The following is a 15033-nucleotide window of genomic DNA, read 5'->3' as shown; positions in this document are numbered from 1 at the left end:
ACACCATACTTCTCAAAGTTGCCCCCTCCTGTAGATTCAGTACCCCCTGTGCAATGTCTTTACTTTAATTTTACATGTTCTCCTCCACGGTGCGCACCTCTTATTCTTCCGTTGACATAAGGACCATTATTCTGCCGCCGGTGGTGCACCTCGACGCGCCTTTTGGCGCTCGCGGTATTTTTTACGTTCCCATTGGGCTCTGCGGGTCAGATCAGCCTGGATGTAAATTGCTCGATAGTCCTCCTTATCTTTCAAGGATTTAGCCTTCCTGAGTACCAATTTACGTTGGTTGAGGTTCTCGAGACTCAATTTTACAGGAGGGATGCCAGACCCTTTCATCCGAGTGCAATGTAGTACTTTAATCGGCTCGTGTGTCAAGTCCAGTGCGTCATTCAGCCAAGCGGTTGCAAGAAATGGGTCATCCAGGGCAGCAGAGGCAGCACCAAATATCATGACATTTAGCGCCTTATCTTGGACTTCACGGGCTTCTTTTATAACTTTCGCAACTAATGAATATTGTAGTCCATTGGCCACAGGTGCCGTCAAGTCTAGTGCGAGTTTTTTCATTTCCGATATCGGCGCCTGTAGTTCCTCAAATCGTTTCTGCATCTCAGCCTGTGGTTTAGCCAATTCCTCCCGTAGTTGTGCTATTTGAGATTGGGTAGATTGGAATTCAGCGGCTATTTCGTCGAAAGTGGCCTGGACGTCACTAAGTTTCTCTTGAACCTCCCTAGTAATCAATTGCTCGCAGTGTTTTTCCAATTCAAGTTGAAGCAGTGAGAATTTGGTACTAATACACAATTCGATGTCGTCTTTAATAGCTGAGACCTTCTCCTCTACCACGGTACACCAATGTGCGGGGAAAAGCTACCTTATAGGCGATAATATATTTAAAATCGGAACTGAATTCATTCCGGGATAGATTTAATTTTAGAAGTAGGAATGGAGAACAGAGTAATCTGGGCGCGCGTCAAAGTCCCCGACCCCGAGGGGGTATGAAAGAAGAGACGGGAGGGTCATAGCGACAGAGGTAAAAAGGAATTACGTATTTTTCGCCGTCCCTGTCGGCAACGTCATCAAAACGTAGTTTAAGTGAGTTAACCAATAAGATAATTTAAACTTTTCGTTATTACGTGTTGGAGGGAGGGGCTCTATACTGGGGGGTTATGAGTCGGAATAACTGAAGTAAATACTAACCGTTAGACTCCATTCCTACTTCTAAAATTAAATCTATCCCTGATTCATTAAATATTTAAAAAGTTTGTTTCAATTAATTACTCCAAATTTCTTCGGCTTGATTAATCGATTCGAAAGCGGCTTATTATTCTAACATAAGTTCTCGAATAAACGCACACCCCTACCTAATCCAGGCAGAGAGTGTTAAAATAAAGAAATTTAAAAGCTGCCAAAATATTATTTTAAAATTCATAAAAGTGCGAAATTTCCTTAGGGAATTTTATGGAAATTTAATACAGCGGCTTCGCGTTTTTGGGGTTTCCTTAATTAGTTTCCGCGAGAAATATCGTTAAAAATTTTACGCTAAGACAAGGACAAGATATAATATAACTAACAACAAAGAACTGAGAGCTGAGAGAATTTTAAACGACTAGCCAGCGGGATGAATCTCCCAAAACAAAACTAGCTGAATATATATTTTAAATTCTTTACCCAAATTTGAGGATACAATTTAATAACACTAACGCAAAGATTTGAATATTTAAATTGAAACCAATTTATCTGTGGAATGCCCAGGTGTTTAGTTTAAAATGCCCTTTTTGAATCCAATTTAATGAGGTAGTATGTATGGTTTATTATTTTCTTTAAAGTAAGACTATGTTCATTAAAATCGGTTAACATTTCACTAAGATACAAATTTTCGAAATAATTTCAAAACTAGGTTGCGATATTCGAAATGCGCGGGAATTAGGTCTAATTTATTTGCCCTTCTACGTCATAATTACGTAAGAGATTGGCTCACGCTAATTGGGCGCTTCGATTTTAAAGTTTCAAACTAAGCTTAGTAATAAGATTGCGTATAAGATTAGGCCTAAGTCTAAGCCTTAGTTCTTGTATACTTTTCACCTTCTACGTCACAGGGAACTAACTTCAACTTCCGGTAACGCCAAATTTTGAACATTCATTAATTTTTTTAAGGGAGACAAAATTTCTTTTTGGTATATCAAATGTTTTTCAAGGGTAAAATTTTAAAATGATTGAATTTTTATTATTGTATTTACTAAGTAATAAACATGTCTATTAGCGTGTTTGAAATTTTACGACTTCAATGAGACTTGCCCTTTATCACGTGTCTTAACTCTAGGCACACGAGGGGGACTTTAAATATTAGGATCTGTATTGTATTTCTTCTGGTATATCAAGGTCATAATATCGAAATAAATTATTTTCAAAGCACATTGTTTAAAGGTAGACACGCGAAGGGGGAAGTAAAAATGTATTCTTCTAAGTTCTCTGGGTGCTGGGGTCTAAAACAAAAACATTTCGTCTTTATATGGACCTTTTTCGAATAACAAAGTTGATGGTTTAAGGCTCAACAATCGGTTTAAGTGTTTCTACAGTTAAAAAGGGGATTGCACTCGATACTTTTCAGTGAAAGTTGATCTCTTTTCTTTGCATAAAAAAGCAGAGATTGATCCTGACGAGCTGGAAATGATGAACATCGTCCGCTACAAGCCGGATCGAATAGAAGCCCTTTGTCGCTGCACGAGTTTCACAAAGAGCGAAATCAAGTTTATGTATCAAGGGTTTAAACAAGTAAGTAATAAACAATTTTAACCCTAACTACCTTCCGTCAAGGCTTAACGGCAATATTGAGAAAGGCAGAAAGAGACAGGGCAATGATGCAATTTTTCCCATTAGCACAGTAGCATATTTTCATTCATATGCGCAAGTCAACATTTCAATGTTGTCAGGCAGTGTCGAGATGGTACCACCTCGTTAGCATCTTTTCGATCAAGCCTTACTGACATGACCGGAAATAAGCACAAGACACTGGACATTGTCCAATAAAATTTAAAAATGTCCCATGAATTTTTTTAAAACTAAAGGGTGACTGGACGGTTGACCAGTAAATGTTTCCAACGTTTTGACAGCTTGACTATGAAGACGCGACGCAATGTCCTATATATTTTCCAGTCAAAGGGGGTACCACTGGACACATGTCCTATAAACAATTTTTTTCTTATTTCCGGCCCTGCTTACTGACGCTTGATATAGAGAGCTAAGTTTCAGCAGACGATGTATGAAAAGCTGTAGGTTTTTTGGTGGTATTTTTCAAAATGTTTGCTTCAAAAATCACACACTATTTACTCGTTTACTGCTCTCGAGTCTGGACCGACGGAAAAGTAACATTATACTCTAGTCTGAATGGGCTTTAACACGAGAAGTAGCAACCTGCAACACTAGAGACTACTAGCAAATGTGGATGTCCTGGAATAGTAATAGCCTGATAATCAAAACGATTCTAATTTGGATGGAAAGAGATATCTTTCATTAGTAGTCTAGTCGTAGAGTGTGCCGCTGGAGGAAACGGTGGAGATAATTCTAACGATGATAGATGGCATTTAAGCGACCCCCGCGTTTTAAGACTTAAAAGCCTCGTGTGGAATTGAAATAGGCTTAACGATCTTTCTCGTCGTCGACTGGTGGAATAAATGAGAAAAGATACTGAAAGCAATTAGCGAATAAAACGCTCACGTGTCTTCCTATTACCCGTAATTGATGTTAGACTAGAGAAATCTACCATTTCCTCCCTGAGATCCTGTTCCAAATCCCAGATAGGCCAACCAGCCAGGAATAGCTTAACCGCTTCGAAAGAAGAACTTAGCTCGATTCTCATTAAGACGAAGAAGAGGGGCTGTGAGATATTTTTACTTCCTTTTTTTAGGGGTTTTTTGCCCTCAAATTATCGGGAAGATGAAAAGAAAGTTGATGATGGAGAATATAGCTTGGGGTTGGGAATATTCAATCGGGTATCCTCAACGACTCAAGAATGCGTTTAAGATTTTTTCTCAACTATAAAGATTTTTGAGAGAATTTCACGGATTTCTTAATGAAGGGAAGTTTAATTTCTTTTAATATTAGTTATATTTTAGGAAGTGTTTAGTCTTGGCTTTTCCGTGCTCTATTAGTACTTTCTCAGAAACCGTTAAGCCTCGGCTCTTCGTCCTAGTTCTTATTAAGCCTAATTTAATGTTTACCTTTTCCTCATAAATTATACTGAATTTAACCACGCAACTAAGCCTAAAACGTCTCAAACTGTCGGCTTTAGCTCCTAGAACTTTCTGAGGAACCGTTCTCCTCTTAAACCATAATGAATTTAACCTAACGTCGCTGTCTATTCCAAGTCCTTAGAATCCGTTAAGCCTCGGCTCTTGCAAGTCATAATTTGGCCTAATTTAGAATTTAACTCGGGATCTTAAGCATCCTTGCAACTAAGCCTAACATCTCAAATAGTCTATTGCAATTCCTATGTCTTTCTTTAGAAAACCATAAGCCTAGGTACTTCTAAGTTATAGTTCGGCCTAATTTAAGATCACCTTATGTTATAATGAATGTAAAGTTTCAAATTAACTTAACCTTCTCTTTTAAACCGTACTGAATTTAACCATACCACTAAGCCTGACGTTTCAAACTGCCTATTCCGACTTTCTTTCTTCAGATCTGTTAAGCCTTGGCTCTTCCAAATCCTAACTAGGCCTAATTTAAGATTCCTATATCTTTCTTCAGAAACAGTTAAGCCTTGGCTCTTCCAAATCCTAACTAAGCCTAATTTAAGATTGTCTTCTCCTTAAAACTGAATTTAACGTGGCATTTCAAATTGTCTTTCAGGCCTGTCCATCCGGCATCGTGAACGAGAGTGCTTTCAAAAGTATATACGCCCAATTTTTTCCACAGGGAGGTTCGTATATAAATAATAAACACATCCTCCTTCCCATTACTCTTTACACGCAAAGGCAACTTGTTATTTTAAATAATTAAGCCTTTCGAGCGTGGGCTAGAGAGACAGTTCCTCGAAGCCCTTGGGAACCTATCTAATCCATTATGAAACTGAACAGTTCAGTATGCGAGTCGACTTTGAAAGCGATCGGTCAACAGGAAACAAGGAGCGAGAGAGATAGAATTAGGATTATATTGGCGGAATAGATAGAGCGACACTTCTACAGGTAGTTAGGCCTTGGTGGTACGGTATCCCGAATTTAATAGTTTAGTACAGTACTGGAGTTATTCCAAGTCGCGAGTCAAGTTTTGTCAACAAACAAATCCCGAGCACGTGATACTCGATAATATTTGTTTCACTAAAGTTAGACGCTGAGTAAATAGTCTGAAACCCTGAAGGAATGCACCTTATTCTCGATGTCTGCCAAGGTTTAACAAATTTGGCTCAAAATGATGCGTCGTCTGCTTCACAGTAGAAGTGTTACAATATTTTCTAATTTGAAGCAGGCAACGTATCACTTGTCACTTAAAATCTCAAGGTAAGCCTTGGCACAAGCATCGGGAATAAGGTGTATTGTGAAATATACTAAAGTTCCGTTTGAAATTTTAAGGAAGCATGGAAGGCTGAAACATGTTGATTTTATTCACTTTAGTATGGTAAAATAAACTCAATTTTTTCTAAAACTTTTCAAACATCCGATCGGATCTCTCATTGGCCAAATTTTAAGCCAACCAAAGAACCGCACGCGAACTCGTGATCTGTATTTTTGCAAAGGCCTATGCCAAGAAAAATAGAGAAGCGGTTGTACAATATTTTCACATTCTCTAAATTTGGTTGGCTGAAACTTTAGTCAATTAGAATCACGGTCGAATTTTGTGGGAAAATTAGAATTAAAATAGTCACATTGCTTAGGCTTAATACCGCACATGTTTTGTTGAGTTTTACAAACATTATTGAGCCATTCCAAATAAAATAAAATAAACTTGTTTGAACCCTTCATTAAAACCAATTCCAAGACGTCTCCATTCTAATTCCATAGACAGAATCGACGTTGACAAATTCTAATTCCATAGACAGAATCGACGTTGACAAATTCTAATTACAAAAACGAGAGTGTAGTTCAAACCCCAATTTACTCCAGTCAAATAAAAAGATACAGGCATTAACCAAAAGTTTCCTAGACTCGGGAAAAGTTAGTAAAGATTGTCCAACTTTAAATGGAAAAGCCTTGAAGACAAATTGGTATACTATAATCAAATATAAAAGCAGATAGAAAGAGAAAGAGTCGTAACAAAACCCCTAATTTAGAATTTAAAGGAAATCGACGGTTTGTAGATTTTGTTACTAAGATTCAAATTAGACGCAAATAGGCGTATAAAACTTTCGGTTTTAGGCCTAGAATTAACAAGTCAAAGAGTAGGTTAATTTTTAATGGAATGGTCTAATTTTGGAAACACTTAGACAGTATTTTAAATTAATTTCAAATGCTTATAAGAAATTAAGGTCCAGGCTAGAGTTGGTCTTTTTTCTTTCAAAGACGATGAATAGAAAAGGAAAAAATCTTCCCTTTAAGCCTTGGTCTTTACAAATAGACTTAAATTAGGCCTAACCCTAACTCTTTACCCTAGCATAATTAATCATTTTAATCAATCACAATTACTGTCTATTCTGTCGTTTCGAAAAGAAAATAAGGCATTCAATAGTGAACCTCTTTAAGCCTTGGACTTGACAAATAGGCTTAAATTAGGCCTAATTATTTACCCCAATTTATTAATCAAATACCGTATTTGTCGTTTCAGATTCGAGTCAATACGCCCACTACGTTTTCAACACGTTTGACAAAGATCATAATGGTACAATAGACTTTCAGGTTAATATGACCGTTGCCTTTCAAATATATTTTTATTTATTACGTATATTACATCTTCCTCGTGTTACCCGGGGTCTCCACCGAGGCTTAAAAACCGCAAAGGGTGTCGGGTAACAATTTCATTAGTTACTTAGCGCCTTGCTACTTTAGTTACTGACAAGATTTACGAGGAAAAAACGAGACTGAAATATTATTTACAACAAAAACCAGAGCGTAACCTCATTTTTCGATCTAGCCAAGGCTTAATAAAAGGTCAACGGTTTCTTTAAAATATATGTTATCTTTTCTACCCTTTGCGGAAATTGCCTTTTAAAATTACGTAATATCCCTTCTATCACAATTTGAGTATCGATTCTTGAGATAACTCATTAGGGTTGTCGAAAAATGGTGAAATCATGTTAAACTTAGGTCGAGGGGCTGTTCACTCGCAATTCGGTGTGTTATTGGTACACAGAGTGGTATTCGTGATACCATAAGTTCATAAGTTTGTCACTGCTTACTGAGAACTTGTCATGAAGTGACGTAGGTGAAGCGTCATAGATTCTCGCCGTCAAAGGCTTAGTACAGACTAAATAGGAAGATGGACTGCAAAGCCGAGTGTAGTCAATTCTCGCGTCGTTCTTGAACGAGCTCTCAATAAGTATCAGTAATCCCACGGAGTAGCCTTGGCGTAACCCTGATTAGTGATTACGTAATCACGGTGTAGCCTAGGCATAAGCCCAGATTATGTAATCAAGGTGTAGCCTTGGCATAAGCCCAGATTACGTAATCAAGGTGTAGCCTTCGTGTAACCCCAGATTACGTAATCAAGGTGTAGCCTTGGAGTAATCCTTAATTACGTAGTCATGGTTCTTTGCACACTACCTGATTAAGTAATGACTGTACAGAGAAAATCACGGTGATCATCCCCTCGCCCTTTATGGCTGAACTTTGTGATGTCTGAGAAGGATGGAGGCTTTGCCACCATTTTAATATTCAATGGAGGCGACATATAATTAGAAAAGTTGTGATTGATCGCCTAGCGACGACGCAACTTTCGTTTCGTTCCCGAGATTAAATGGGGGGGGGGAGACCCGAAAAGAGGGGGATGGAATAGTCAAATTTCCGGTAACGCACGCTAACATCTCATCTCAAAATATGAGGATAAACACAAAATTCGGGGCGTGCGAATATGAGGGTTTTGAATTTTAACGCGATATAGAGGTATTAAAAGCTAGTTAATATTATAGTGCTAGTCACGTTATGATGTGGAAGAAGGTGCTGCTCTTCCCCCCTCGGCCCCCGCCCATCATTATACGTGAGCTGATTGGCTAATCAAAGCGACTAAAGTATTGAAAATTTAACGACTCGTAAAATGAGGAAAATAAACACAAATGTTCAATAAGGAAACCAATCCTTTGATGCTTTTGTAGAGAGGTTATATGGAATGGTAAAGGAGTAGAAACTTATTTATAATCATGAAACCATTGGGTTGCGTTGTACTATGCGTCATGGGACTTTCAACAAGTGAAGTTTAGCCTTTTGGCAGTTAATATGGGCCAGTATTTTAATTCCTTCACTTTTACTCCTTTTTTGATATACGTTATGGCAGAAGTAGGATAAGGGACTAGAAGTAAAGAGCTCTAGCATTGGTAATAGATCCTGGCACTAGTGAACAAATTTGAGGATTTGATGCCACTTCCATCGTGCCTACACTAGAGAGAAAAAAATTGGTCGAGTTCCAAAAAAATTTCCTACCCCCTTCCCCTCAACCTAAAGCCGCGGAACACGGACGCGGGTGCTTGAATCTAATTCGGCCGTCTACCACCGCGAGCGGGTCACGTTTTGGAGGGGAAATTCAGAAACCGCTACCAGAGGGCCAACCGTTGATGTGTTATAAAGAATATTCACTTTCGCCAAGTAATGAATTTGGTTACCTCGATACTTCTAGTCCCTTATCCTACTTCTGGTTATGGTCCTATACCAGCGTTTCTGATAATTTTCACCAGAGATAACATAGCTTCTACTCCTTTCGTCATATTCTCTGTGTGCTATCATTAGGGATATTTTAATATAAAGTTACATACATTTGCAAGCAAGGTTGGCTAATTGTTTTCTCTCCGCGGATTTGTTTTTAATATCTATGCAAAACAAATGGAAATTGTATTCAGGATTTCGTGAAAGGATTATCAATATTGTGTCGTGGTACGCCGCAGGATAAGTTAGAATGGACGTTTAGTTTGTACGACATCAACGGAGATGGTTGCATTACCAAAGAAGAAATGTACGAGATAATTGCGTCCATCTATCTGATGATGGGAAGATACGTCGCGCCAACTGTCGACGAAACCTCAGCCAGAGAACACGCCGATAGGGTCTTCCAGGTAATGCCTGAATTGCTTTTAATTGACAATTAACCCTTCAATTAAACTGAAAGTCACTGCGCAGAATTTTCGTGTCTGAATAGATCATTACATTAATTCCATATGGGCGGGGAAATCACCTTATTGGGTTATTTCCTGGTGCCATTAATCACCGCTAGAGGCAGTGTGATTCGTCTAGACTGTAGTTCCGCGTGTAGTGAACTCCATCTGGCGTTGCCTCATGGCGCCAGGGAGAATAACCCGCCCCTTTGTGTTGGTTTCTCTAAGTGATTAATGAAACAGTCTATTTCCCGAATTTCCCGTTTCTTCTCTATGTAAATCGTATTATTAGGGAAAGCAACCATCTAGGCTGAAAGCACCGCCTGTTAAGTCTATGGCCCCTGTAGAAATGTTTAACACGCGCTACTCTAATGTGCAAGGCAAAGCTAATTCACAGGCGATATTATATTTAAAATCTGAACTAAATTCATTAAATTTTTAAAAAGTTCTAGTAAACTAGCTATGTTTATAATATTAAAATTTAATTAATTTTCCTCCATTTTAAACTTTAAAACACCCTTATTTCCACCCCTTTATTACGTAATTTATTTAAATGGTAGTTGGTAAGCGGTACACTAGCGCTGTGAATCATTATCGTAGGATTCATCATAGAGATTCATTATAACCAACTTTTGAAACATCTTGCAATTATTTTAAAAATAATTTCAGAAATTAGATCTAAATCAAGACGGTGTTGTTACGTTCGACGAATTCATAGAAACGTGTTTACAGGTAAGAAACTTAAATCATATCTCGCTTTCATATATTACTTTACCGCGACATGTATCTGTAATTTATCAATAACTGCTTTCAATTACGGATTTACCATGGTTACAAAATACAATTTCATAATACCACTGTTTAAGTACCTAATTTGTTTGTCATACCATGGTTATTTACTCGGTAAATTACTAATCATTTTTGTTCATGATTTTTTTTTCTATTTTTAAATAACCACAAACTACCATCAAATCGGAGCCTCCGAAATGAACTAGGCCCATGCATGTCGCGAAGCGAGAATATTTTTTAACCAATTTAGTTCGCCGTGGTTTTACTCTTGGGGGCGCTTATATTACCGTAAAATAAACAAAGTTCAACCCCGTGACCCTGTCGACTGCTTAAGTATTTGGGCCAAGGTCGCGGATTGTAAGTATACGTTTTTATTACTCTTACTGAATTATTTTCATTGAAATAATTTATTTTGTTGTTGTCAATACAATCTAACCGAAAGATTCAATAAAAAGTGAATAGCCCCAAAAACATTTGCGTTAATTTTAGGATGAAACTTTTCTCTATCATAAAAAATTTATGAGTGACCTCTAAAATATCAACGATAATTTAAGGAAGACCCCTGTCACAACGGTAATATAAGCGCCATCTCGTACACATATATGGTGAAAATATTTTCCTTAACAAACTGGATATTTCCCCACATAAAATTTGACATGCATGGGCCTAGTTCATTTCGGAGGCTCCACTCAAATCGATCATTTAATTTTACCCGGAAATTAGAATCGATATATAATTGTACCTATAACAATACCATTAAAACTATTTAACGTCAGTGTCTACTCCCACCAATAAAAACCGGTCTAAAATAATCCTTATAGACCAAAAAACCCCTAACTTACAAAAACGAATAAAAAGCAAAACTTGACCTGACACCCGTCAAACACACAAAAGGTAAATCCGTCTACGATGTACAAAAAACTCGAGAAAAGACAAAAATAAGAAAGAAAAAACACAAATAAATTCGACTTTGGCACGCCCATGTCCAAAGATAAGGAAAAAATAAATGTTTAAACTTTAAGCCTTGGCTTCCTTATACAAAAAAGACAACCGGAAGAGCTTGGTAGCTGCAGCTTGGAGGAAAGAGATTAAATGGAGTAGCAATCTACATTCCTATAGCCATGTTACAAAGGTTTATCACTGGCTACTTAGAGCTTGTCATGAAGTGACGTAGGTCATAGATTCAGGGTAAAGCGAAGACGCCTGGTGAGGCGCTGCTATCAAAGGCTTAGTAATGCAGACTAAATAGAAAGATGGAAGTCCTGCAAAATTAACCACCGAGTCTAGGACTTCAATTCTCGCTTCCGTCGTTCTCCCTCGAACTAGCTCGAGCTGTAAGTCTCTCAGTAGCACTACGAAGTATGGTTAGTGTCACACTTATGGAACATTCTTATAAACTTGTGCGTAGTACCCTCTGTACTACGTTTCGATAGGGTAGTACAATAGCAAAACGTTGACAATGCTATCTGTGTCTTAAAAATAGAAGCTGAATCACGACAACTAGCTTAAATTTTTAAACGGCGCTACGCGGCAGCACTTAACAATCCCCTTTGGTAGGAGCTTGCGCAAGGTACTCTGGGAGACTCTCATTGCCGTACATGGCCCAGGAAAATTCTTCTCCATCTCAACTATCCTCCAAGGCTGCATCTCCTAAGAAAGAGTCCACGTTAGGCTTAGGAAAAACTTTTCATAACTTGACTTCTCTTAGAAAAAAATTGAAAGAGAAAGAAAATGGAGTGAAAGACTTTGATAAATGAAGGTTTAATGTTTGCGGGGATACCAGACTTTCGTGATGGTGATTTTTTAGGTTAAGGGGTAGGAAGCGCGGGGGGGGAGATCCCCATTCAAAGTCGTCATTGTCCTATATAGCTATGCAAACTACTGAGGTCTACTACGCTCATTTTGTATGAGAATATATTAGAAGCTAAAAGGGAGCATCTTTTGGCGTTTGAAAGAACCTCTTATACTTTGTTGCCAATGTGTTGTATTAAATGGAGTGTGAAAAGCAAAAATATATAGTAATTTTTTTTATTGATTCTGCTACTAATTATAAGACCAATCTACATAGTAAAACGTCCAGAAAATACATCAGAGTAATTAAAAAAATAAATTACTTAAATCAGGTATAGATTTAATTTTAGAAGTTGGAATGGAGAACAGAGTAATCTGCGCGCGCTTCAAAGTCCCGGACCCCCTTCCACGGGACGGGGGAGGGGGTATGAAAGAAGACAGAGGTGAAAAGGAATTACGTATTTTTCGCCGTCCCCGTCAGCAACGTCATCAAAACGTTGTTTAAGTGAGCAGCCAATAAGATAATTTAAACTTTACGTTACGTGTTGGAGGGAGGGGCTCTATACTGGGTGGTCTATGAGTCGGACTGAAGTAAATACTAACCGTTCTCCATTCCTACTTCTAAAATTAAATCTATCCTTGATTCCTTTCCAAACTCATTAAAAAAATTCCTGGCAACTATTTAATTCTAGTTCAACATGTACGAACGATAAATTGAATTGAATTTCAAAATAGTATTTACTTAAATTAACAGGATGAAAATATCATTAACTCGCTCAACATTTTGGACACAATCTTATGAGTAAAAGAACTCCGCGCGGAAATTAAAATTTGAAAAGACCATCATCTGAAGTATGTACGAGTCGTGTCAGAAAGCGGATGAGAAACTTAAAATGGAGGCTATTTTGTTATGCCACAATAATTTGGCCCCAATCGCGGCTAAACCAAACCAAGGACTACAAAAGTCACCAAAAAAGTTTTATCTTTACGCGGCGAACAAAATTGAAAAAAAAAAAAAAATCGCAAAATATAAAAATGGCGCGGAAAATCTTCAAGGTTCAAGCTACGACGATGATTTTATAATTACGAACAATCCCGCCTTTAAGGAACGTCCCTTAAACTACTATTTTTCGTCAAAAAGAGAGAATGATTAATTAATTTAATTAACTAATTTACGTTAATTAATTAAAAATATATATACACATCGAAGAAGAGAAATTAATTAAAAAAAAACAGAAAAAAATGAAGCTCAATTAAAGAAGGTAACGATTAAATTAATATTAATTAATTAATTAATTACGATGTACGTAATTTAGATATTATCAATGACGATAATTAATTTGAGCTTAATTAAATACTTAATTAAGGGGGTATTATATCTAGTCTTTGTAAATAATTAAAAAGAAATGAAGAAAACAAATTTGAATGAGAACTTTATTCATATAAAGTTATTATGAAAATATTCGTAATTAAAAAAAAAAAAAAACAACCAACCGTCTAACGTATCTAATGTATTAATTAACCTCTTCCAGTAATATATATAAATACGAGAAAATTAATATTAAAAAAATTAATTCATATATGACATGAATATTTAAAAAAATAAAAAATAAATAAAAGCCATTCCAAACGGTATTTTCCTAACGAAATAAAAATTAAAATTGTGAATAAAAAAAAAATTATAAACATGAAATGAAATAGTATTAAAACCGTGCTAAATATATTCAAATCCAAACAAACTAATTGATATTAAATACAAACACAAACAAATTAACAAAGTAAACAAACAAACAAATGGGAGGTGCGAATGTAATTTCTTATAGAGAATGTTTTTATGTAAATATTTTTTAATTTCAAGACGACAAAACAAAGAGATAAATAAACAAGTAAATACAAACAAACTGACCCATGTCTATTTCAACACTTTTTGTACGTATATTGGGGTGCTTCCACATTAAAAATAAATAAATAAATAAAAAATGGTGTTTGTTTATTTACACAGAAACAAAATGCTAATTTTTGTAGTCGTTATTTGTATGTTTAAAAACAAAAAAACCGTAATTAAAGTTAAACCTCCCATTTTCTACGTTAAACGACATTAATTAATTAATTGTAGTAATTATACTTAAAATAAAATTAAATTAAATAGCATTACCATAAGATGGACTTAAATAAAAATTAAAACTTAGCTTGTACGTTAACGTTATACAAATTAAAAAAAAGATAGATTTAGAAATTATTTATTAATAGGATATTAGTATTTAAATTTAATTAAAACTGTTATAATAAAAATTTGGTTTAAAACTAAATTAAAGCTATGTATAAAAGATAAATATATTAATTAGATAAATTAGTCCGGCGGTTCTAATTATAAATAAGAAAAAAAAAGATTTAAAATTAACTTTTTAAATTAATCGTTAATATTAAATTAATATTTCAGTAAATTTAAATATTAAATATATATCAAAAAAAAAAGATTCTTGGAATTTTTTGAAAGAAAAAAAAAGAAAATTAAACCAAGATAAAATATTAATAAATTTACGAAATATTAAAAACAAAGACAAAAAAATTCTATATATACGAAATTATTTCGGAAATAAATTCTACAATGATAAGAAATTAATCAAATGTCAAAAAATAAATTATTATTATATATCTTCTATGAAGTATTATAAATAAAAATTATATCCAATTACAAAAAAATATTGTAAATGTTACATTTATTTATTCATTTATTTTATTGAAGACTAGCTAAGCCTTGGACGATCATTATTTTAAGAGACTGTAGACCACGAAGAGTTTCCTGTCCATGAAGACGCATCACGGTAAATATTCTTAGTATCACCAAGAAGCGATATCTAGTTTATTAGGGAGAAGGTATAATTCGCCACATTTATCTCCAGTCCAAACGTATAGTAGGTCCGGAGTTAATCCCCGCCGCCTCTAAATTACAACCAGCATCATCTCATTGGTTGTTGAAAACTCACGTCAGCGCGACGCGAATGAAGAAAATTACAGTCATATTTTCAGACTGAGGAGTGTAGCGAAATAGCCCGGACTCCTTTTACGTCCCCCCTTGTATTTTGAAAGGGGAACTGGGACTATGGCACGCCGCGCGAATACTTAGGCATCTTATACCTTCTCCCTAATAAACTAGATATCGCTTCTTGGTGTCACCCTTATCTGCATGACGTTGTTTTCTATTCTATTCTTTGTAACAGTAA

The 15033-nt window shown here is 35.9% G+C and overlaps 1 protein-coding gene across 2 annotated transcripts in view; it reads left to right on the top strand.

Annotated features, from left to right (window-relative positions):
- Positions 1-14374, top strand: part of LOC149718360 (A-type potassium channel modulatory protein KCNIP1-like) — a 60321-nt gene extending 45947 nt beyond the window's left edge. Inside the window, exons 2-7 of one of the 2 annotated variants that reach the window (XM_089842787.1) lie at positions 2645-2772; positions 4849-4918; positions 6757-6827; positions 8978-9190; positions 9899-9961; positions 12564-14374. In XM_089842787.1, the coding sequence (XP_089698913.1) occupies positions 2645-2772; positions 4849-4918; positions 6757-6827; positions 8978-9190; positions 9899-9961; positions 12564-12611 (593 nt within the window). In that variant the 3' untranslated portion in view covers positions 12612-14374. Of the gene's footprint in view, positions 1-2641; positions 2773-4848; positions 4919-6756; positions 6828-8977; positions 9191-9898; positions 9962-12563 lie in introns of both variants that reach the window. The other variant, XM_089842719.1, reaches the window with a different exon arrangement.
- The last annotated feature ends 659 nt before the right edge of the window (positions 14375-15033 follow it).

The sequence above is a fragment of the Phalangium opilio genome, unplaced genomic scaffold (genome assembly GCF_054372755.1).
Source record: "Phalangium opilio isolate 3A_F unplaced genomic scaffold, DU_Popi_V2 ptg000002l_1, whole genome shotgun sequence".
Taxonomy (NCBI): domain Eukaryota; kingdom Metazoa; phylum Arthropoda; class Arachnida; order Opiliones; family Phalangiidae; genus Phalangium; species Phalangium opilio.
Note: the sequence above shows the minus strand (reverse complement) of the source record. Positions and strands in the feature narration are given on the sequence as shown.